General features: G+C 42.5%; 1 protein-coding gene across 3 annotated transcripts in view; it reads left to right on the forward strand.

Annotated features, from left to right (window-relative positions):
• ABCB7 (ATP binding cassette subfamily B member 7) overlaps nt 1-23578 on the forward strand; it is a 136401-nt gene that overhangs the window by 16759 nt on the left and 96064 nt on the right. For 2 of the 3 annotated variants that reach the window (XM_073556204.1, XM_073556205.1), the window contains 2 exons: nt 4427-4513; nt 21335-21454. The exons of the other annotated variant lie outside the window; for it this stretch is intronic. In XM_073556204.1, the coding sequence (XP_073412305.1) occupies nt 4427-4513; nt 21335-21454 (207 nt within the window). The remainder of the gene's footprint in view (nt 1-4426; nt 4514-21334; nt 21455-23578) is intronic. 3 annotated transcript variants of the gene reach the window in all.

Consider the following 23578-nt stretch of genomic DNA (forward strand, 5'->3'; position numbering starts at 1 on the left):
CTGGTGACATATTCCCTTTTAGGGTATGTTCACACTGGGCATTTTTGCTTAGTTTTTTTATGCTAATGTTCAGCTGCTTTTTTGGACGGTGCCAAGATGCGACCGTCCAGGCTGAGAACCACTGAGGAATGAGCTGCTGCGAGCGCAGCCTCAGTGACTAGTGGTGACATCAACGGGGTTACCTCCGGTCACTGAGGCTGGGCTCGCAGCAGCTCATTCATCTGTGGTTCTTAGTCTGGACGGTCGCATCTTGGCACCGTCCAGGTTGAAAACTGTTTATCCACTAGACATGGATTACGGCGTGGGGCAGAACGACGGACAGGTGAGGGATATGGTTGTTTTTTATTTTAATTCTCTTGCAGATGACAAGGGCATCGGTGGAATGGGCGACGTCGTAAGTATGGTATAATTAAGATTTATTAGTCTGTGTCTTTCTTTCAATTAAAGAACTTTATTCTTGGTGTCTGTGTTTTTATACAATATGACTATGGGGTTAGTAATGGGGCGTCTTATTGACGCCTCTCCATTACTAACCTCGGCTCTTGATGTGACCTCACAATACAAAGGTGACATCATTTCATCCCCCCAATCTCTCACCCCACTTGCCACCGCTACAGGGCAAGTGGGAAGAACGAGTCTAAGTGCCAGAATTGGCACATATTATAGATGCGCCTTTTCTGGGGCGGTTGAGAGCTGATGTTTTTAGCCTGGGGGGGCAGTATCTGTGGCCCCTTCCTAGGCTATTAATATCAGCCCGCATCTGTCTGCAAAGCCATTGCTGGTTATTAATTATATGATGAACCTACATAAATTATTTTTTTATTTTTTTTTTTATTTTTTTAGGGTCCCCCTCTTTAATAGCCAGTAAAGTATACAGCTGTGAGCTGATATTAATAACCTGGGAAGTTCCATCGGTATTACCCCCTTCTCAGGCTATAAACATCTGCCCCCAGCCTTCGGCCTTCCCTCTGCTGGTTACGAAAACTACACCCTTTATTTTTCTTTAAAAAAAAAATAAATAAATCTTTTAAAGGGAAGGTGCCATCCAAAAAATAGTTTTTCAGCAATTGAAAAAATTTTAAGAATTAATGTTTACATTTTCTTAAAAAATTATCATTTGTTTTAATTTTGTAAAATATGAAAATTAATTTTAAAAAGTTTGGCATTTCCACTTGTTAACACTAGGGGGAGCAGCTACTGAAATTTGGCACAAAAACCTAGTGTACAACTAGCTCACATTACTGCCCTGCAGTAATTATGGGCGGAATCTGCTCACATGGGTGTGATGTCACTCCTCTCCTCCCCTTCTGGGTGTTTGCTAAGGGAAAAGAGAGGATGACATTTAGGAACACAGTGAGCAGCCATTTTGATGGGGCCTGCAAAGTTACTGACTGTCTTTGCATGCAAAGTCTGGATCAGAACAGGCCATCAATCAGCAGACATGTTTCCTGGATTTCTGTGGAGCAGAGAAGAAGACGGTCCATCCATGTGTATAAAACACAGCACTCTATGTACAATCCCTGGCACCGAACAGGGTGCCCCCCATAGACCAGCACACTGCTCTCCTGAAATACTCTGTGCTGCTGTCACCCTGCTCCTTCCACCATATATCAGGCCCCTGTCGCCTAGCTTTCACACATCGCCAGGACAGGATCTGAGGAGAGGAATGGGGTCTTCGGTCACCGAGGATGGCAGGCAGCAAGGATTCTGGGAGCAGGGTGACAGCAGCACAGAGTATTTCAGGAGAGCAGTGTGCTGGTCTATGGGGGGCACAGAGGGAGATATATGGGGGAGGAGCAGGGTGACAGCAGCACAGAGTATTTCAGGAGAGCAGTGTGCTCGTCTATGGGGGGCACAGAGGGAGATATATGGTGGAGGAGCAGGGTGACGGCAGCACAGAGTATTTCAGGAGAGCAGTGTACGGATCTATGGGGGGCACAGAGGGAGATATATGGGGGAGGAGCTGGGTGACAGCACCACAGAAATCCAGGAATCATTTCTGCTGATTGATGGACTGTTCTGATCCAGACTTTGCATGCAAAGACCCCATTCCCCTCCTCAGATCCTGTCCTGGCGATGTGTGAAAGCGAGGCAACAGGCGCAGTCCGGGGTGACGCTGGGAAGCAGGATGGGGGGGAAATGTAGCCATACAGTAACGATAAAAATGAGACCCCTCACCAGCCCTCCCCTGACTGCACCTAGCTATTACCCCTGACCCGTGTGCAGGTGCTCGGCCAGAACCACCCTAGAATGAGTCCCCTTTTAGCAGATAATACTGCCATAGGGTTCTCATATAATACCCGCCATATACTTCACACATAATACCGCCATATAGATCATACACAATACCACCATGTAGATCACACATAAAACCAGCAGGGTGACAGCAGCACAGAGTATTTCAGGAGAGCAGTATCACATGGAAGAGGATTAGATACACGGCTCAGCAGTCAGTATCACACAGGATAGGATTAGATACACGGCTCAGCAGTCAGTATCACACAGGATAGGATTAGATACACGGCTCAGCAGTCAGTATCACACAGGATAGGATTAGATACACGGCTCAGCAGTCAGTATCACACAGGATAGGATTAGATACACGGCTCAGCAGTCAGTATCACACAGGATAGGATTAGATACACGGCTCAGCAGTCAGTATCACACAGGATAGGAATAGATACACGGCTCAGCAGTCAGTATCACACAGGATAGGATTAGATACACGGCTCAGCAGTCAGTATCACACAGGATAGGATTAGATACATGGCTCAGTAGTCTGTATCACACAGGATAGGATTAGATACATGGCTTAGCAGTCAGTATCACACAGGATAGGATTAGATGTCCAGCAGATGGCCAAGTGTTTTGCAAGAGCAGGGGTAGCAGCTGGTCGGGTGTTTTGGAAAGAGCAGCTGGTCTCCAGGAGCTGGTCCTGTATCCTCTCCTGCAGCTGGTATGTGCAGAGTGAACAGCCAAGCCCTGCATCCGGCATAACAGGGCTTGCCATAGCGTGTAAATGGAGCTAAAAGGAAAGCATTGGGCTCTAATAAGATGGCACCTGGCCACACCTACAGCTGTGAATTTAGCTGCCCACAGAGGCGTGCCCAGTTCACAGCTGATGCTGCTGCAATGATACAGATAGGGGTCGGGAGCCGACTATTATCTCTTATGCCCAGAGACTGCTGTAAATGAGCATGGAAAGTGTCGTTCAGCAGCCAGAGAGGTAAGATGGCAGCCCCCAGTGGCTGCATTAATACAGAAAAGAAAAAATCCATACACACCACTGAGTCAAGCTTAGGGGACAATATCTTTTTATACTATTTTCTTTTTTACATTAAGTTATGAAAAAACACGGCACCTTCCCTTTAATAATTAAATGCACATGTACAGTAAGCTGCACACACACTGTACTGTAATCAATCTCTTCTGTCCTGTCGGCTGTGATTTTACCGTACGCGGCAGATGAATTGCCGGCTTCTATCTATGTAATATATATATATACATATGTGTGTGTGTGTGTCACTGACCTCTATTTATCTATGTACTCTGTGTATTCTGTCTATTCTATTCTAACCTGTCAGTGTGATTTTACTGTACGCGGCACATGAATTGCCTTCTTTTCAAAGGATCTAGAGGTATGGTAGTACAGGAAATAGTTTAATTTTTTTTTTCTCTTGGGGCACTCAACTTTATTAGCATGCACAAAGACACAAGTTATCCACAAAAAAGCAAACAAACATGCACCAAAGCATGCATTTTTGCTTCTTCCCTGCCAGGAAAACAGATTTTGCTACAGGAAAAAAAAAAACTCGGCTAAAACGCCCAGTGTCAACATACCCTTAAAGGGAACATGTCCCCCAATGCTATTAACCTGCACATATGGGGTTGATCTGCAGGTAGAATGCATTCTAAAGCGGTGCGGCCACCGCACTGAAAGCAAAGTTAACGGAAGGAAATTGATTTTATTTCTCCTGCTTTCAGTCCTAGAAGCGAAATTGAATGTTCTATAATGCATTTATTGTGATGTCTCATTTACAAGTAAGAGATATTCCTGGCTGCTGATCTGTAGTCTTTTGGCAGCCAAAAGCAGGTGCCGTGGCAGCTTGTATTCTCCAAATGGTGGCGTAATAAAGGCTCAAGTTCTGGCATAACAGATATACACTAGAAATAATATATACGGTAATAACTGTCTTAAAGTGCAGCACGAGATGGAGTTATAATCTAGATGTATCAGCAGTGTTGTATAGACTTATAGGAGCCTGGTGGACTGTATCGCTGTGTACAGTACATCAGCCATAAAGCCATTGGAGACTGATCTTTCTATCTCTTGAAATGATATTGAGCTTTTAATATGTAGTGAAGTGTTACAGTCTAATGCTGCATAAGAATTAACAGCATTCTTAATATTATATCTTTGATACAGGTGCTCTCTGTTTTGCCTTCCACTCACGTAAGAACGTGCTGGCATGGACACGCGGGTGGTAGTCTTCATACAGACCCAAAGCAAGGGGTAAGAAATTGTTTATATACCAGATAGCCTTAAAGCGGACCTGCACTTTCACATGAAAATGACGAGTGCAGGACTGTGCGGAATAATCATTTATACAAATCACTCTATTGGCGGTTTCTGTTTTTGTTTTTCCTGATAACCCAGAATACAAACCGCCCAAAGTCTGTGCTGTGGACTACACTCACCAAGGCAGCGTCCTTGCCGCTCTTAGCCACCGTCTTCAGTGGGGGAGTGAGTGCTGTAAAATCCTATGCACATATGGAACTCGCTCCCGCACTGAAGACGGTAGCCTTAGTGGCAGAAGTATGCTGCCAAGTTTAGTGTAGCGCCAGTAGCATAGACTTCAGGCTGTCCATACTGCGCGTTCTTGGCTAAAATCACTAATAGAGCGTGTTAGAAAATGATTGTACTTCAGAGTGCTTCGCTATAATCATTTTCATGTGAAAGTGTAAGTTTTTGTTACATAATCGGAGAGCAGTATAATGTAGAGACAGAGACCATGATTCCAGTGATGTCACTTACTGGGCTGCTTAGTGTTGTTTTGATAAAATTGCTGTTTTATCAGCAGGAGGGGGGGGCACTAGAGGACTAGCAAATCTGCTGCCATATAGTCCTCCATATTCATGAGCTGTGTATAACCATGCCCACACCACTGATAGACAGCTTTCTGCCTATACACAGTGTACACAGCTGCCAATCAGTGAAGTGGGCTGGGTTATACAGAGCTCAACATTTAGAGACCTGCAGGATCTACAGCAGATAAAAAAAAAAAAAGTGATTGTATCAAAATGACAGCAAGCAACCTAGTAAGTGACACATCACTGGAATCATGGTCTCTTTTCCCACATTATGCTGCTCTCAGACTGGGTATCAAAAACCTGGTGACAAATTCCCTTTAAGATAGAGGTCGCTACTGTATACTGTATTGGGTTTTTATTATGTCTGCATTGTAAGTATTAAAGTGGTTTTCCCACAAAAAAAGTTCATTTTAATCAATAGATCTTGGAAGAATAATAATTTCCACAATTGGATGTGTTTAAATAAAATGTTCCTGTGCTGAGATAATCTTATAAATGTGTCCCTGCTGTGTACTGTGTAATGGCTGTGTCTGATCATACCACAGCTCCTGGGCAGGGGAGGAAGGAAAAGAGTATACAGACAGGACAGCATGGGATCGCATCTGATAGTTTTTACTATTTAAAACCTTTTCCTGCCTGTTTTTAAACAATGTTTTGCTTGAAAGAAAGCAGCATTGGTGATCCCATGCTGTCCTGTCTGTATACTCTTTTCCTTCCTCCCCTTCCCAGGAGCTGTGGTATGATCAGACCATGTTCCTGTACAGTCAGACACAGCCATTACACAGTACACAGCACGGGCACATTTATCAGATTATCTCAGCACAGGGACATTTAATTTAACCCCTTAGTGAGCGGGAAAAATTTTTTTTAAAATCTTATCAGTGTCACTTTGTGTTCATAACTCTTGAACGCTCCAACAAATCCCAGTGAATTTGAGGTTGTTTTTTAATCGTGGCACATTGTAATTTATGATAATGGTAAATTTAGGTTGATATATTTTGTTTATTTACAAAAAATATCAGAAATTTGAGAAAAATGTTTACAAAAATTAGTAATTTTCAAACTTTGAATGAATAATTATCCCTTTTAAGGCCGGGGTCACATTGCAAGAAACTTGCACGCGTCTCTCATCAATACCCGACACTGCCGGCGGCACTAGGGAGCGGCGTGTGCAGCTACATGTAGTTCTATGCAGCTGAACGCTTCGGTCCCGAGTGCCGGCGGTAGTGCCGGGTATTGAGGTGAGACTCGTGCGAGTTTCTCGCAAGGGTGACCCCGGCCTAATCCAGATAGTCATACCATAGAAAAACCTTAATAAATAACATTTCCCACATGTCTGCTTTACATCAGCGACATTTGTAAAATGATATTTTGTTGGCATTTTAGGAGGTTTTAAATGTAGCAGTAATTTTTCATTTTTCACTGAATTTTACAAAAAAATTTTTTAGGCACCTATCCAGTTTTGAAGTGACTTTGGGGGTCCTATATATATTAAAGAAAAAAAAAAAAATTGATACCGTTTTAAAAACAGCACCCCTAGACATATTGAAAACTTCTGTCAGTTTATTAACGTTTCAGGTGATTTTCAGAAATTAATGCAAAGTGACCTGACGGGAATGAAAAACTGTATTTTTACCACCTAAATGTCACTAACTTCTGAACAGGCCACTGTAGCCAGCAGACTCTAAGGCCGCTATTTGGCCATGAATTGCCGTGGCAAACATCAGGACCACACAATCCTGATCTCAGGGTGTTGAGATGAAAGTGGAAAGCGCCCACAATCTTTTATCCATTTATATGATGTAGTCACTATTGACAGCAGCATCTAAGGGGTTAAACAGATATGGACGGTGCCAACACTGATCATGCCTGATGCAGCTTGTCAGCTATAGTGTACAGTCGACAGCTGCTGGATTGTTACCTGTATGGGGATGCTAGTCTCATACCTCAGGTCAGTAAAAAGACGTATTAGCGCTCATTAACCCTATAACCCCCGGAGCTTTTTGTTTTGTTTTGCGTTTTCGTTTTTCGCTCCCCTTTTTCCCAGAGCCGTAACTTTTTTATTTTTCCATCAATATGGCCATGTGAGGGCTTGGTTTTTGCGGGACGGGTTGTACTTTTAAACAACACCATTGGTTTTACCATGCCGGGAAAATATTCCAAGTGCGGTGAAATTGCAAGAAAAGTGCAATCCCACAATTGTTTTTTGTTTGGCTTTTTTTTACTAGGTTCACTAAATGGTAAAACTGCCCTGCCATTATGATTCTCCAGGTCATTACAAGTTCACAGACACCGAACATGTCTAGGTTCTTTTTTATCTAAGTGGTGAAAACAAATTCCAAAGTTAAAAAAAATGCTCCATTTTCCGCAGACCAGTAACGTCTCCATTTTTCGTGATCTTGGTTTGGGTTGGTGCTTATTTTTTGTGTCGAGCTGACGTTTTTAATGATACCATTTCGGTGCAGATGCGATCTTTTGATCGCCCATCATTGCATTTTAATGCAATGTCACGGCGACCAAAGAAACGTAATTTTAGCGTTTTTACTTGATTTCTCACTACGCCATTCAGCAGTCCGGTTAATCTTTTTTTTTTTGATCGGCCAATTCTGAATGCGGCATTTCCAAATATATGTATGTTTTGATTTTATTTTTATTGTTTTATTTTGAATGGGGCGAAAAGGGGGGTGATTTGAAGTTTTTATATATTTTTTATTTTTGTTACATTTTTAAAAACATTTTCGTTCTACTTTTGGCATGCTTCAATAGTCTCCATGGGAGACTAGAAGCTGCCACAAACTGATCGGCTCTGCTACATAGAGGTGATGATTAGATCACCTCTATATAACAGATTTACTCACTTGCTACGAGCGCCGACCACTTCGTGGCACTCACAGCAAGCTGGCACTGACAACCATAGAGGTCTCGAAAGCTTGCAATTTGTTACCATCTTTTCAGTTAGCCATTAAAAGGTATCAACCACTGAGGACTCTCACATCTGAATATTTTATATTAAAGGAAAAAAATGTGAATTAGATGGTATATTTGAGTCCAACCTGTATTCCAGACAGTAAGAATGAGTGCCCAGGGTATTGGCCAGGCAAACCTATGACATATCTTACCAAACTTGTCAGGGAAACTTCCTTGTGTGCAGCTACCTTTTTTTGTAAAAGCAAGTGAGAGATTTATTGCTGATTTACAGTAAAAAAAAATATTAGGACTTGTTTGGGACTTCAGATATCTGGACTCTCATTTCCTAGCAATAGATAGTCTCTTGCTCAGAAGTTTTTTATCTGCTGTGATCAGACAGAGTTATGGGACTATACACAGAAGACAAGACTTTGGGTCATCTGTGATTCCATTCCCATCTCGTCATGCAGAAATGTCATTACTTTGGCCCAGTAGCCCCTGATCTCTGGGCAGTCCCATAGGAGATGGGAAAAAGTTCCTAGAGACCTGTGGCACTTGGGGCACAAGTCTGAGTTTTCGGTTGGAACTTGTGAAGCCTAGCAGTGGTATAAGATCGGTGGAAGATATAGAATTGTGTGGCCCTTTCGTAGTAAGTGCGAGGGAGTAATATGAGTTGTATACAGAAAAAAATGCCACTGCTCATCCAATATGGCTCCAACATCTTCCACATACCTTATTTTTTTTTCTGAGCATGTGCTGGTTTTGAAACCCTGTCTAGTAAGACCTCATGAATAATGGAAATATGCAGTGTGACTTCATGTCATCTTATCTATGGGGAGGTCTTCTAAAGTACCTTAGGTGTGGCATTGTGGACCTGGGTTAGAAGGGCATGTTTGAGCAGTGGAAAACAAAATAGGAGATTATTAGGGAGATTAAATTCCTCCTTTAGGCCTTGAAATGTTTTAACACCCTCAGCTATAAGCATCACTCTGATGATCTGTTCACCATATAGGAAACACCTAGTCAGTACCTGATCTCGGGGCAGTAGGGAATAGGCCTGAGTGACAGATCTAGTTTCCGCTGAAGGGTCATGGAAATACTGGAGCCTTCATGCCACTGTGGCTGTGCGCTCCTCCTTGAGTGTATGTAGTCTTCTTAGGTGCCCTTCAGCCATTGCAAGAATTCCACAAGGAAAAGCCTTGAAGGGATCCCATACCTGAAAAATTGGGGCTTCCTTAGTGTTCTGGTGAAAAAAGGAGTTCCACTTACCAAAGAAGTTGGACCAGAGAGGGTTGTGCACATTCTACTCCATTGTTTTTGTCTGTTGGACTGCTTGAGAAATCTTGATTCAGCTATTTCCGGCTGCCCCATAAATAAAAAGTGGAGGTTGCACTCATGTTCCATACAAGAATGGGTTCTGCAGTTCCCCATTCTTGGTTTCTTTGGGGGTCCCATCAGCCAGGTAGGCTATAGCTTACCATTTGGGGAATTGGCCGTTAATAGGTGTTCCATCAATCCCATAGATGTCATTTGAAGTGTATGGAGCTGTACTCTCCCTTCAAACAGATGACTTTAGGATCCCCAGCAATTATACATGTATCACATGGGTGATGTAAGTGGAACAGTTCTTTAAGGAGATTGGTAACTTGCTGTACATGTCAGGTGTATTCTGAGTCATTTGATCCTCTGTCTGCACAGGCAGAAATAAGCGTCGCTCCTGTCTCTTCCTGAGGATCGTATGTACTGTTAACAGTAGGAAAGTGTGTTGGTCACACGGAGTCTAATCATCCTCCACACACTCAGTGATAGGTACGAATACAAAATGCTCAGACTGAGGGAAGCCCAAGCAGATAGCCTACACCGTACAGACTTCAGCATCTATTGCACAAGATTGCCTGCGCTTTCTCTTCCTTCTCCTAATCACAGTCCTGACTTAGCCTGACTAGCCCGTAGCAACATATAATTACACACATTCTCTCCGCATAGGGCTCTTTTATACCGGCTCAGCATCCCTTCCACTTCTCACTCCTCATGTTTCTCATAGACCTGGCACCGACTGTGCAGTGATACAATAAAGCTATTTCTGCATATCTATCCTTCCATGAGAAGATGGATTTATAGCAGGAGAGATGTCACTATGCTCTTCTGCTTTTTCTTTCTCCCACCAGGTACAGATGAGCATAAATACCTTATTTTTCTTCTTTCACTTTTTTTTTTTTTCGGCTAATGTTTATCTCTACAAAGTGTATGTATATCTGTCGTTTATGTCTTCCAAGACAGCAGCTTTTTATTTATTGTGCAAAAGACCAAATCTGCTGTCCAACCTAATGAAATTATTGGCATCGTAGTATTACATATTAATGCTGCAATTATATAATTGGCTTCTCTGGATGCTTTACTGCCAAAATAACTTTTATGCATTATTTTTCATCAATTCTTTTTATACTTCATAAATGTTCCCCACCAATATGGCCCATCAATGGAATTAAAGCGTAACCAATGGCTTTTTTGTTTTCAATATGATCAAGCCATAGGTCTGCACCCTAATGCCGGCACTGCCAAGTGCTGGCAAATGGACCAGTTCTAAACTTTTTCACTTGCCTAGTTGTCAATCCCTTGGCAATGCTGGCACTAGGCTGCACACCAATGGCTGGAAACTATTGATTACTCCCATCCACTCTGGATGGCTTCGGAACCCAGAGAAGTGCATCCAACGCCCGCTGGCGGGTGCTTGTGGTCCCAACAGCACTATATTTAGAGTTGAGCCAAATTTATCATCACAACTTTACAAGGTTAGTGCCGACTGTGCATTTTTTCCATTGGCTTGAGAAGTTATTTCACAAGTGAGCCCCTCCCTATCTTTCTTTTTGCCTCTTTGGCTTTTCTTTATTTTTTTTATTATTATTCATTTTTTTTATCCTGGAAATGTCATTTGCAGAAATATTGCAGTAGGGTTGTGTAGTTTATAATTATTCTTGCACTGTTAGGCTTTATTCACATGTGTTTTGTCATTTTATAAACCAAACTTGTCCATTCAAGTGAATAGGTCAGCGGCAGAATGGACAGCACCCCAATATTTTGACATTTCGGATGGTAAAAACTGAGACCAAAAGCAGATGAAAAATGGATCCAGACCTCTAATGGGAAAAACAGATTATTGTTTTGCAGTTGTGAAAAACATGGACATCTGAATAAGTCAGCGAGGACAAGCAATGCTGCTGTTCTTCTTGAAATCCATCAGAAGAAAATGGTGACACAGCGTTGTCAATGTATTCATAAATTACTTAGATATAAGCTCAAAGTTACACGTTTTTAGGGTTTTCTGGTCATTCTTATCATGCATAAAAAAAACATGTTGGAACTGCTTTTTTATTATTATTTTTCCACCCGACTTAGAACAACCTAATGTTTCCCAAAAAAATTCAAACCGTTTATTACTCTTATCTTTCTTCTGAGCTATTCTGCTGCTTTATAACAATGTGAAAGTTGAGCTGAAATTTGTGGTTATAAATCGGCTGAGAAGAGCTCAGAAGAACAAAGGTAAAGGCTCGAAACAAGATCACCCATGGATTCTCATATAGCCCATTCTGCTGCCATCAGTGCGACATAGAGGCAAACAGTGCAAAATTTGTTACGAAACCCATTTGCAATATTTTTTATTTATTTTTTGTAAGCCAAAAATACAAGTTTAAAAAAAAAAGAATCTCAAAGATGTCCATATCTTTTAAAGCCATGTGACGGCTGTCAAGTTGATGACCGTAAAATCTATTTTCCCTATTTGTTTCAAACTTGAACAAGAAAGCTTGAAAAATCATGGATTTTGTTTTCATTTTTTTTTTTTTGTTATAAAACATATGAAGTTATGTAGAATGTATGCCCTTTAATAAACAAGATATTTTACATCATGATATCCAGAGTCTTAAAGGTTTTTTTGAGGGGGATAAACCTAAATTTCTGCAATGCCTCTATCTGAGGGCGGATTGCGGTCTGCATACTGGTGGACACAGGCCAAATAGCAATTCAGCACAGAAAATCCCCTTAATGCATAGCAGTAGATTTATCCTCGGCTCTGATTTTCCGGGTAGCACAATAGATGCATGTTGGCGTGTTTATACAGTTGTTTATTGTATTTTTTTCCCTCTAGTATACAGAAGTTGTCACCTCCTGACTCCTTAGTCAGGGTTTCTTCTTTAAATTGGTGGTAGGTTCTGAAGATCTCTTCTGGGAACCTCCACATGTAGCCTTTAAATATAATCTTGTGCTCTATAGCTTAATGGACTCATAATGCATGATTACACAACTTCAGAAGTAGCCCTGTTAAATGAAGTGGTGACATTTTACGCACAATTAAGCAAGCTAGAGCAATTCTCCTGCTTGTTGCTACGACTTCACTGCAGCCTGCACTGAAAGTATTCCAGTGTATATTGCCGATTTTATTTATGAAGATATCAGCGCCTTTATATCACCTATCATCTGTCCTGGAATCTAAGACAAGGGTACACATTGATGGTATTACTCGGTCACCATCACGTTGGCAGTGTTGACAATGGGAAATATCCATAGTTTAGGAACCATTGCTGGTGATGCGGTTGGTCGTGTAGGTTAGGTTATAAAATATCTGCAGGGCACTGTATTGCTTGTACATAGTCATCTGAGAGTCTGCCATAGAGCCATAGCTGTTATTGACCAAACATAACCAATACAAATCCGCTCTCCAGAAGGCTGCATGTACTGGCTCCTATTAGTAGCTATACTGGAAGTCCATGTCCAGTGAGCCTTGTTATATTACTAGGCAGACCTGGGTCTTAAACCAAAAAATGAACCTAAAGACTCCAAATAAATCTATGACTGCACATCTGAACTATCATGGGAAATAATCTGTTTTACAATTAAAAACTACCAAGAGGTAAAAAAAAGACTGATTTAAAATCCGTTACAAGTGTATTAGAAACCTGTGCCCTGGACCACTGTGATGGCCAACAAAGCAATCCAAAGAGAAATGGAAAGATGGTCAAGATCATAAGGTTATGCCATGCAACCCAAGGATAAAGGCAGGAGCACTGTTGATTTATTAAAGGGAATCTGTCACCAGTTTTTTGGGCTACCAGGTTAAAATTTCATTCAATTTAGTGTCACCTATGCATTACACAAGTACTTTTGATACCCCTTGACTCCCCATGTATGTTCCATAAATACCGTTTTCATTCCTCCCGCGTTGTATGTAAATATGGTCAGTCCAGTCCTATGGGCGTGACTTATTGTCCGTCTCCCCTCCCCCTCCTTGCTTGCTCTACGCATTCCTTTTGAGGAATTTCTGCGTTCGCGTAGTTTTGGTGTGTGCAAATTCAAATGGCCTCTCGCGCCTGCGCAGTATGCTATGCGGGGGGGAGACGGACTAGAAGCCACACCCATCAGACTGGACCAAGCATATTTACATACAGCGTGGGAGGAATGAAAACTGTATTTATGGATCATACGTGGGGGAGTCAAGGAGTATCAAAAGTACTTGTGTAATGCATAGGGGACACTAAATTGAATTATATTTTTGCCTGGTAACTCAAAAAACTGGTGACAGATTCCCTTTAAATCATTGGCTCCAAAGATAATACAGCACCCTGACCTCGAAAAGTAAAAATATATTGGTAAGGAAAGACACCTTCCTGCCCAGATGATGGTAGAAGTGGACCTCCCCACCCTTTTGGCGTGGTGATGTTCTCCAAATTCATAGACCCCAATCTGCAGATAGCTTTGTCAGACTTCTTCAGCAGTACAGAAAAGCCAACGTAGAAGCCGAATATAGGTCAAGGAGAAGTAAAATAATGTATGAGATGGGAAGGATTGGAAGTAGAACAGCTTTATTGAGACAATTGGTGAAATGGTGGCGCCTGCACATACAATAGAATACAGCACACCATGAGGAATACATGTACAAAATAAAAGTAAGTATATTTAGAAGTAAGAATACACCAAAACTAGAGATGGTAATCCAAGAGAAGCAATGATATATTATTATATATATATAATGGTGTCCAAGTGGGTAAGGCTTGCCAGTTGTCAGACTACAGCTAGAGTAAAATGTATAAATATATACAAAAATAAAGATTAGTCAGAATCAATGGGCCTAAAGGGTGTGTATGATTGGTTTGAAGACGTTAGTATGCTGTGACACAGAGAAAGGTACTGTATATCGAGAATAGTAGCACAGTAGCAGGTGTATGCCAATCCAAAGTCTGCAAGGTACATGGAGGGTTAGACACAAAGGTGAAGACCCAGATAGAGGTGCTGCAAAATTAGCATATCACATATGGTGTAACGTTAAATATATAGACTGAGTCAGTGTACCTACAAAATAGAAGGAAGGCATAGTTACCTGATGGTGAGCTGTACAGGTGCGGCACGTACCGACCATGTCCTTCGTCAGGGGGATAATGGGATGCTATACAACGGGACGTGGGAGGAGCTGGAGTCACAGGTCCTCCCTACCCCTCGCTTCTCACTTCTACATAGAATCCCATCAGTAGCGGCTCTCATCTCCTATCTCAGTATTGTAACCATCTGTCTTCACTGAATACCATATATACTCGTGTCTATGCCGACCCTCCCCCTAATTTTGCCACAAAAAACTGGGAAAACTTATTGACTCGTGTTTAAGTTGAGGGTGGTGCTGCACAAGGGTTAATGGTGGTCCAAGAAGATGCTCCATAGATATAAAAAAAAAAAATCCCATATGCTGGCCCAAGATGATGCTCTATAAATACCCCCCATATGCTGCTGCACAAGGGTTAATGGTAGCCCAAGAAGATGCTCCATAAATACCCCCATATGCTGTTGCACAAGGGTTAATGCTGGCCCAAGAAGATGCTCCATAAATACCCCCATATGCTGTTGCCGCTGCTGCAATTTAAAAAAAAGACATACTCGCCTCTCGTCGCTGGGGCCAGGTGCCGGTGTCGCCGCTTGCTCAGGCCCTCTGCTGAACGTCACAGCCAAAGGACCCGGGAGACACAGCGGTGGACGGCGATGGAACGGGAACAGGTGAATATTGCTCTGCCCCTGTCATACTCACCCCCTCCTGGCGCACGGTCTTTGCAGCCCCTGCTTCTCCCTTAGTTGTCTTCCTGCTTTCAGTAGTCACGTGGTACCAATCGTTGGAGTAATATGCGCATATTTAATTAGCGGTACCACGTAACCCTGAACACAGGCGCAGGAGACCTACGGAGTAGCAGGGGCTGCAGAGACCGTGCCAGGAGGGGGTGAGTATGGTCTCTGACACCTACTCTCCCCTGCCGACCCCCAGTATATGACTCGCGTATAAGCCGAGAGGGAGACTTTCAGCACAAAAAAATGGGCTGAAAATCTCGACTTATACACGAGTATATACGGTACTGGTTTTTACCCAAGAATTGAGACTTGTGAAAATTACTGACTCACTTCAGAGGAAAAAGCAGATTTCCCTGATATATTACAAAGTTTCAAGTATACTATTGATTTATGAAATAAAAATTAAAACGACAGTTACGCTATAAAGGAGATCAATTCAAGGCCACCTTCACACTATTTGGTCAGTATTTTACATCAATATTTGTAGCAAAACCAGAAGAAGAAAATAACTGGAGTATAAGTTGGTATACATGTGACACACCCACCAGGGCCGTGGGGTACTCGGAACCGGGTCTGACAGTTCTTTGGGGAAGTCACGGGGGCGTGACCTGACTCTGTGGACCTCGCTGTGCCGTAAAATTGGGAATATGTATAAGGGATTTAACGTGACGCCACCTGTGGTGTTCGGCATCGGATGGCCGGCGCTGCTAAAGGAGACAGCTGGTGCTGATGGTGATGCAGCTGGGATGGTTCTGCTCCCCACAAGTGGAGCTGGGCTCCAGGGCTACCAGTTCTGTTTGTCAGGCTTCGTGTACCTTGTGGTTCAGGACTCAGGGCGCAAGAGCTCACTAGAGGACACAAGGGCTGTAGTTTTCTTTTCCTTTACTTGATGGTTGATAGTACAGACCGGGGCACTGGTAACAGATCGTAATGGAGAGCCGGGCAGCCTGGAAGCAATTTTGGATACACCTGGCCAGGTAGGTACGGAGGCCTTCCTTCTGCGCTATCCTCCCTTTTTCCTTGCTGCCTAACAGCTCACCCTCCTGCTGCTAACTGTCTCTCTCTGTTTTAAAAACAAACCGTTGCCCGCATGGCAGGCAGCTCGAGCCTATCACAGGTGCCGCTCCTTTGTGTCGGCTCCAGGCTCTCTCTGGTATGCTGCTGTGCCGCCGGGTATTAGATCGGGCCATGAGACCTACAGTCCCCTGCCCTCCGTATTTAGCTGCCGGGACTTCAGTAACCACGGAAGCATGGACTCCGGTATCCGCTTCCTAGCGCTCAGCTCTGGGGCGAGTTTAATCACAGCTCCACTCCTCAGGTTCTGCTCGACTTCTCTCCTTCTGACACCTGGTAAGGGGACCCCTCTTTGCTTCCAGACATTACATTTCTCCCTGTGAGGGAGGCAATGCCACTGTGGCAACCGGACTCCTGGGGTGCCACACATGCAACATGTTGAAGCATGTTCACACTGGCCATTTAACAGACAAAATCTAGGATAGAAACAAAATGAACATATACTCTGCTATGAGTAAGTAAAAAGCAATAGTGCACATAATTTTTACCAGAGCTATATATTATTTAAGCGACCACTGCCCAATTTTATAAATATCGGCTTCTCTACATGTCTGAGAGCCATGCCTTTCCAGTGACAGTTGAAGTCCAACCAGAGTACACCTCATTCTATTAGTGTGCTTTTGGTTAGGTGATCACCTGAACCAAATCTTACTTAACGAAGGAAAGTATAAAAACCCTGCTATGGTGTTCACAATCATCTTGCAATAGGACAAGCTGGATGGCAAAACAATTGCTAGTAATATCCCAAAAGTATTAGGAATGACAAAATAACTTTTAGCCATGCCAAAGGAGTTGAAAAGTCTTGAGTAAGGAAAAGAAGGGTTCAATTCTGGCTTTACTAGCAGAGGGATACAGTGAGCGTCATGTTGCCTCCATCCATAAAATTTCTAAGATAGCAGTTCATTACAACAAGGTCAAGCAGCAGACATTGGGGACAACAAAGCTACAGACCGGCAGAGGGCGAAAACGACTCTCCACTGCCCGGGACGACTGTCATCTTATTCGAATGTCACTCAGCAACCTCAGGATGACATCAAGTGGCCTACAAAAAGGAATAGAAAATGGCAGCTGGGGTGAAGTGCATGGCAAGAACAGTTCTTAACAGGCTCCTAGAGGCAGGGATCAAGTAATGTAAAGGTAGAAAAAAAGCCTTTCATCAATGAGAAGCAAAGGAGAGCCAGGCTTATGTTTGCCAAAGACCATAAGGATTGGACCATAGAGGAGTAAGGTAATCTTCTCTGAGTGTTATTTTCAGCTTTGCCCAACACCTGGTCATCTAATGGTTAGCTGGAGACCTGGAGAGGCGTACATACCACAGTGTCTTGCATCCACTGTGAAATTTGGTGGAGGATTGGTGATGATCTTGGGAATGCTTCAGCAAGGCTGGAATTGGTCAGGTTAATCTTGCGAAGGACATATGAATTAAGCCGCATACAAGGTTATCCTGGAAAAAGTTGGTTCCTTCTGCGCAGGCAATGTTCCCCAACTCTGAGGACTGTTTTTTCCAACAGGACAGTGCGCCATGCCACACAGCTAGGTCAATCAATGTGTGGATGAAGGACCACCACATCAAAATCCTCTCATGGGCAGCCCATTCTCCAGACCTGAACCCCATTGAAAACCTCTGGAATGTAATCAAGAGGAAGATGGATAGTCACAAGCTATCAAACAAAGAACTGCTTACATTTTTGTACCAGGAATGGCATAAGGTCACCCAAAAGCAGTGTGAGAGACTGGTGGAAAGCATGCCAAGACGCATGAAAGCTGTGATTAAAAATCATGGTTATTCCACAAAATATTGATTTCTGAATGCTTCCTGAGATAAAACATTAGTATTGTTGTTTTTAAATGATTATGAACTTGTTTTATTTGAGGTCTGCAAGCACTGCATTTTTTTATTTTGACCATTTCTCATTTTCTGAAAATAAATACAAAATTTAGTGCTTGGAAATTCGGAGACATGTTGTCAGTAGTTTATAGAATAAAAGAGCAATTTACATTTTATTCAAAAATATACCTATATGGTCTCTTAATTTGTGCCAGAGTTGTAGGGTACGTGGTATATATTGTATTTGATTAAAAGGGAAAAAAAAAAACGTAAAAGCCATCCCACCAGTGTCAATGTCTACCCAGTTGGAATGGTCCTAACCTCTAGTATTATAAACCTTACCATGTGTCAAAAATGACCTCAATGTGAATAAGGGCGGAGCAGGACCGGGGCCCGACTGTGGGTACCCAGCAGTGAGAAGCTACAGGTACTTCTCACTAAATTAGAATATTATTAAAAAGTTAATTTATTTCAGTTCTTCAATAAGATAAGTGAAACTCGTATATAGAGTCATTACAAACCAAGTGATCTATGTCAAGTGTTTATTTCTGTTATTGTTGATAATTATGGCTTGCAGCCAATGAAAACCCAATAGTCATAATCTCAGTAAATTTAGAATAATTAAACACCTGCGAAGGCTTACTAAGCATTTACAAAGGTCCTTTAGTCTGTTTCAGTAGGCTCCACAATCATGGGGAAGACTGCTGACTTGACAGATGTCCAGAAGGCAGTCATTGACACACTCCACAAGGAAACCCACGAAAGGTCATTGCTAAAGAAGCTGTCTGTTCAGAGTGCTGTATCCAAGCATATTAATGGAAGCTAAGTGGAAGGAAAAATTATGGTAGAAAAAGGTGCACAAGCAACCGGGATAACAGCAGTCTTGAAAGGATTAAGAAAAGGCCATTCAAAAACTTTGGGGAGGTTCACAAGGAGTGGACTGCTGCTGGAGTCATTTCTTCAAGAGCCACCACACACAGACGTATCCAGGACATGGACTACAAGTGTTGCATTCCTTGTGTCAAGCCACTCATGACCAATAGACAACGCCAGAAGTGTCTTACCTGGGCCAAGGAGAAAAAGAACTGGTCTGTTGCTTGTTTTCAGGTAAAGGTAAATTTTGCATTTCATTTGGAAATCAAGGTCCCAGAGTCTGGAGGAAGAGTGGAGAGCAGGGCTGTGGAGTCGGTAAGCCAAACCTCCGACTCCTCAATTTCCATGACTCTGACTCCACCAAAATGGGCTCCTACTCCACGGCTTAGACTCAACAGCCCTGGTGGAGAGGCACACAATCCAAGCTACTTGAGGTCTAGTGTGAAGTTTCCACAATTAGTGATGGTTTGGGGAGCCATGTCATCTGCTGGTGTGTAGATCCTCTGTGTGTGTGATCAAGACCAAAGTCAGCGCAGCTGTCTACCAGGAAATGCTTCCCTCTGCCGACAAGCTTTTTTGGAGATGGAAATTTAATTCTCCAGCAGGACGTGGGACCAGTCCACACTGCCAAAAGTAACAATACCTGGTTTAAAAATAACCGTATCACTGTGCTTGATTGGCCAGCAAACTCGCCTGACCTTAAAGGTATTGTCACACTAAGCGATATCGCTAACAATATCGCTATAACTTGTGACGATATAGGGATATTGCTAGCGATATCGCTGTGTCTGATACTTACCAACGACCTGCTCCCCCGCTAGTTATTGCTGATCGCGCGAGAACGTCCTGGACTGTTTCTCGTCGTCAGCTTCCTGCGGAGCTTCCTGTGGAGAGACGAGCGTGGAGTCGGGTGGGAGGACGTCAGGATCGCCTAGTGTGACACGTAAGTAGCGACCCCCGTCCCCAGCGATGTCGCTGGTGAGATCTGCCTGTGTGGCAGCTCACTAGCGACCACTTAGCGATGTACCAGCGATCCTGACCGCTTCATATCGCTGGTTGGGATCGCTGGTACATCGCTAAGTGTGACAGTACCTTAACCCCATAGAGAAAATCTATGGGGTATTGTCAAGAGGAAGATGAGAGACTCCAGACCCAACAATGCAGACGAGCTGAAGGCTGCTATCAAAGCAACCTGGGCTTCCATAACACCTCAGCAGTGCCACAGGCTGATCGCCTCCATGCCATGCCGCATTGATGCAGTAATTGATGCAAAAGGAGCCCCGACCAAGTATTGAGTGCATTTACTGAACATACATTTCAGTAGGACAACATTTTGGATTTAAAAATCATTTTACAAGCTGGTGTTATAAACTATTCTAATTTACTGAGATAATGACTTATGGGGTTTCATTGACTGTAAGCCATAATCATCAACATTACCAGAAGTAAACACTTGAAATAGATCACTCTGTCTGTAATGACTCTATATAATGAGCTTCACTTTTTGTATTGTAGAACTGAAATTAACTTTTTGATAGTCTAATTTTGTGAGAAGCACCTGTATATAATTCTAATGTCCAGCTAAAAGAAAGGAGTCTACACCCCTGTATGCTCTGAGTGCAAGAAACTAAGTTTCAAAGTACACCTGCTAATACCAGTAGGTTTAGCCTACTTTAATCCATTGCTTACGGAAGCCTTTAGTCACGCAGTCATACTTATTAAACTTTTGGACATTGATTTGTATAGGAGTTCCTCCCAATAAGGCGGCACTAGAGTGAGCTTTCTTCTCCTGGAAAATAACTACGGTAATTTGCATACTCCTATACAAAGAATGGTGCTCTTGTGCAAAGATGTCCTGCAACTGCATACATAGTATATCTTACATATGGGGTTTGCATGGGTGGAGGGGATTTCTGAAACTAAAGAGCATAAACTTTTATATTGTGCTTAAAGAGATTCTTACGTTTTTCTATATTGACCCCGATTCACTATAACTGGCATTTCTTCCACCAGTCCTAATGAGGTGCGTGCCAGAATAAGAGGCATGCATCACTTGATGAATTTGGAGCATTTTGTCAGAGGCATATGCCTTGCCTGACTGAAGTAACATTTCTAACACCACCTCGCTTGATAAATTTGCCTCGATCCTCCACAGTTTTGCACATTTTGCCAAAGCTGCTTTAAAACTGGCATAAAGATGCGAAAAGTCACAGGTTATCCAGGTTAGAAATCGTTTTCTTCCATTAATTGTCCCTAGGTGAGAGTCAGGAGATGACAGCGCTGATGACTGGTCAGTTGGCCATGTTCTTCTGGATTATGTTCTGGCTATGTGTAGATGGGTTTCTCTACCTAATAAACAGTGAGAGCCATGATTGCTTTTTACCTTGTAGAGAAACCTAATAGATTATCTTGTATGTCCTGTATCACATCTTTATATGCTTTTCTTTTTTTTCCCATCAGCTGAAGGAAGTGAATTCCAAGAAAATCTTGAAAGCTATGTTTTCCTACGTGTGGCCCAAAGACCGGCCTGATTTACGAGCAAGAGTTGCCATTTCCCTTGGGCTTTTAGCAGGTGCAAAGGTAAGCAAGCTTGTGGCCTTTATCCCGAAAACCATTAATCATGTCCTCTGGGAGGCTGGAATAAGTGCCGGATTGTGGGAGGAGGTGACCCTGGTGGGTCATATTCATTTCTTTTTAACTATTTCAGTGGCACATTACTTTTTTTGGTATTGGATATTTTGTTTTAAGGTCCTAATCTTCCTCCTATAATACTCCTAATCTAAAGGTGACAGCAGATAACTCTGCAGCTTATTTTTTAGTGTTTAGCTTTCTCATTACTTTGCTTGGGAGCAGAATGGAAGTTGTACTGTAATGCCTGCTGTACCTAGCAGACAGACTTACTACCTCTAGACATGGATTTCCTTCTAATGTTCAGTTGCTCAGTAATGAAGGCCTACTGGATAAATATCCTGCTAATCTGTTTTATAAAGCATACCATTAAGTATGATTTTGGTTATAAAAAAAGAAAAAAATAGTCTTCTCTTCCTATAGAATTGAATAAAAAATTTCAGATTGTTTGACTTCTGCTACTTGTACGTCTGCGTCTCTGAGCTTCTCTGATTGCTCAGGTCTACGGCCCTTCTCTCCGAAACCCTGATCAGTTTTCTGAATGTCAGTGAAGATTTATTGATCGTTGTACAAGTTTTCATTGGGTTTTAAATGGTAACGTTTCTCTTTGTGGAGTGTAACATGCCTGGCATGCCAGTGTAAGGAGGCTTATAAGCCATGCAATGCTCATACAGATCTTATACTTTGCACTGATGAGGGGTCAACACCCCGAAACAGTGTCGGCAAATTGAAAAATCCTTAATTGAAAAATAAAACTATGCATGTTTGGTATTACCATAATCGTACCGAGCTGGAGTATCATGTGGCCAGATCATTTTTAACACTCAAGGAATACCCAATGAAACTAAACCTTAAAAACAACTGACAAAATTGCAATTTTTTTATCACTATTTCAGCACACTGGGTATTTTTTCCAGTACATTATATGGTTATATGAATGGTGTCATACAAAACTACAACTCATCGAAGAAAAAAGCAAGCCTCATACAGCTTTTGTAGACAGAAAAAAAAAAAGCTATGGATTTGGAAGAAGAGGAGGGAAAAAAAGCGAAAATGCAAAAATGAAAACTGGCCTAAATCGGAAAGGGATTAAACGAGCACCAATCAACTTATAGGTAGAAGACCCTGTTATATGGACAGAAATCTGCTCGTATGAATGCACCTTTAATAAGTCTTTGCGTTTTGACTTTGATTATAAAACAGCTTAGAAAATCATTGAGGCGAGAAGGACTTATCAAACAATGTCTCTGACATCACTGTGAACTGCAGCCAAAGACATAGATGTATCTTTGGCAAGGGTTTATACAAGATCTCGAACACCTAAACCTGGGTAAGAGTAATCCTATTAGGCCCAATTCATCAAGACCAGTGTTGTTCACTGCAATCTTGATCATGTGTGGTGGAGTCAGACACTCCTGATTCATGAAGAGCCGTTTTCCGCTTCATGAAACGGGAGCCTCAGACGAGTAGCGTGCGCCTCGGTCTATGCCACGCCACAAATCCTACTCCTGCCTGGCTGGAGTAAGATTTGTGGAGTAGCAAACGCTGATACTCATAGTGTGTTTGACAAGCGACATACTTGCCCTAGCTCTGTCAATTTTGACGGAGCTGGGAGAAACTGACGTGAAGAGGTAAAAAGATGGAAAATTTAGGCACAACACCAAATTGCACCTAAATGTTAGAACTTTTCAAAGCTTTTGCGACAGAATTCTGGCATGAAAGCTTTGATGAATTTGGCCCGTTGTATGAGATTTTAGGGTCAAAGTTACTGTAGGTGCTACACATGCGGTACCTAAACCATAAAGGGAGAGAGTGGAGAGGAGAGGGGAAAGAAAGTAAATGGGAGAGGGTCTAGACCACGTGAGGCAGCGGGGTTGTATTAAGAAGCGAGTCAAGAGACGCCGCTGGATAAAAAGAGTTTGTTTGAGGGCAAAGAGGACTAACTGACTATCTGCGGGCAAGACACAGAGTAAAATTGGCCCGTGATAATGGTAAAGGTTTACGAGGATTGAAAAGTGTTCCAATACAATCATGGGGTGTTACATTTGTGGATTTCCTTAGTGGGTTGTGCAATCA

The sequence above is a fragment of the Dendrobates tinctorius genome, unplaced genomic scaffold (genome assembly GCF_039654945.1).
Source record: "Dendrobates tinctorius isolate UK_male_01 unplaced genomic scaffold, ASM3965494v1 ptg000231l, whole genome shotgun sequence".
Lineage (NCBI taxonomy): Eukaryota > Metazoa > Chordata > Amphibia > Anura > Dendrobatidae > Dendrobates > Dendrobates tinctorius.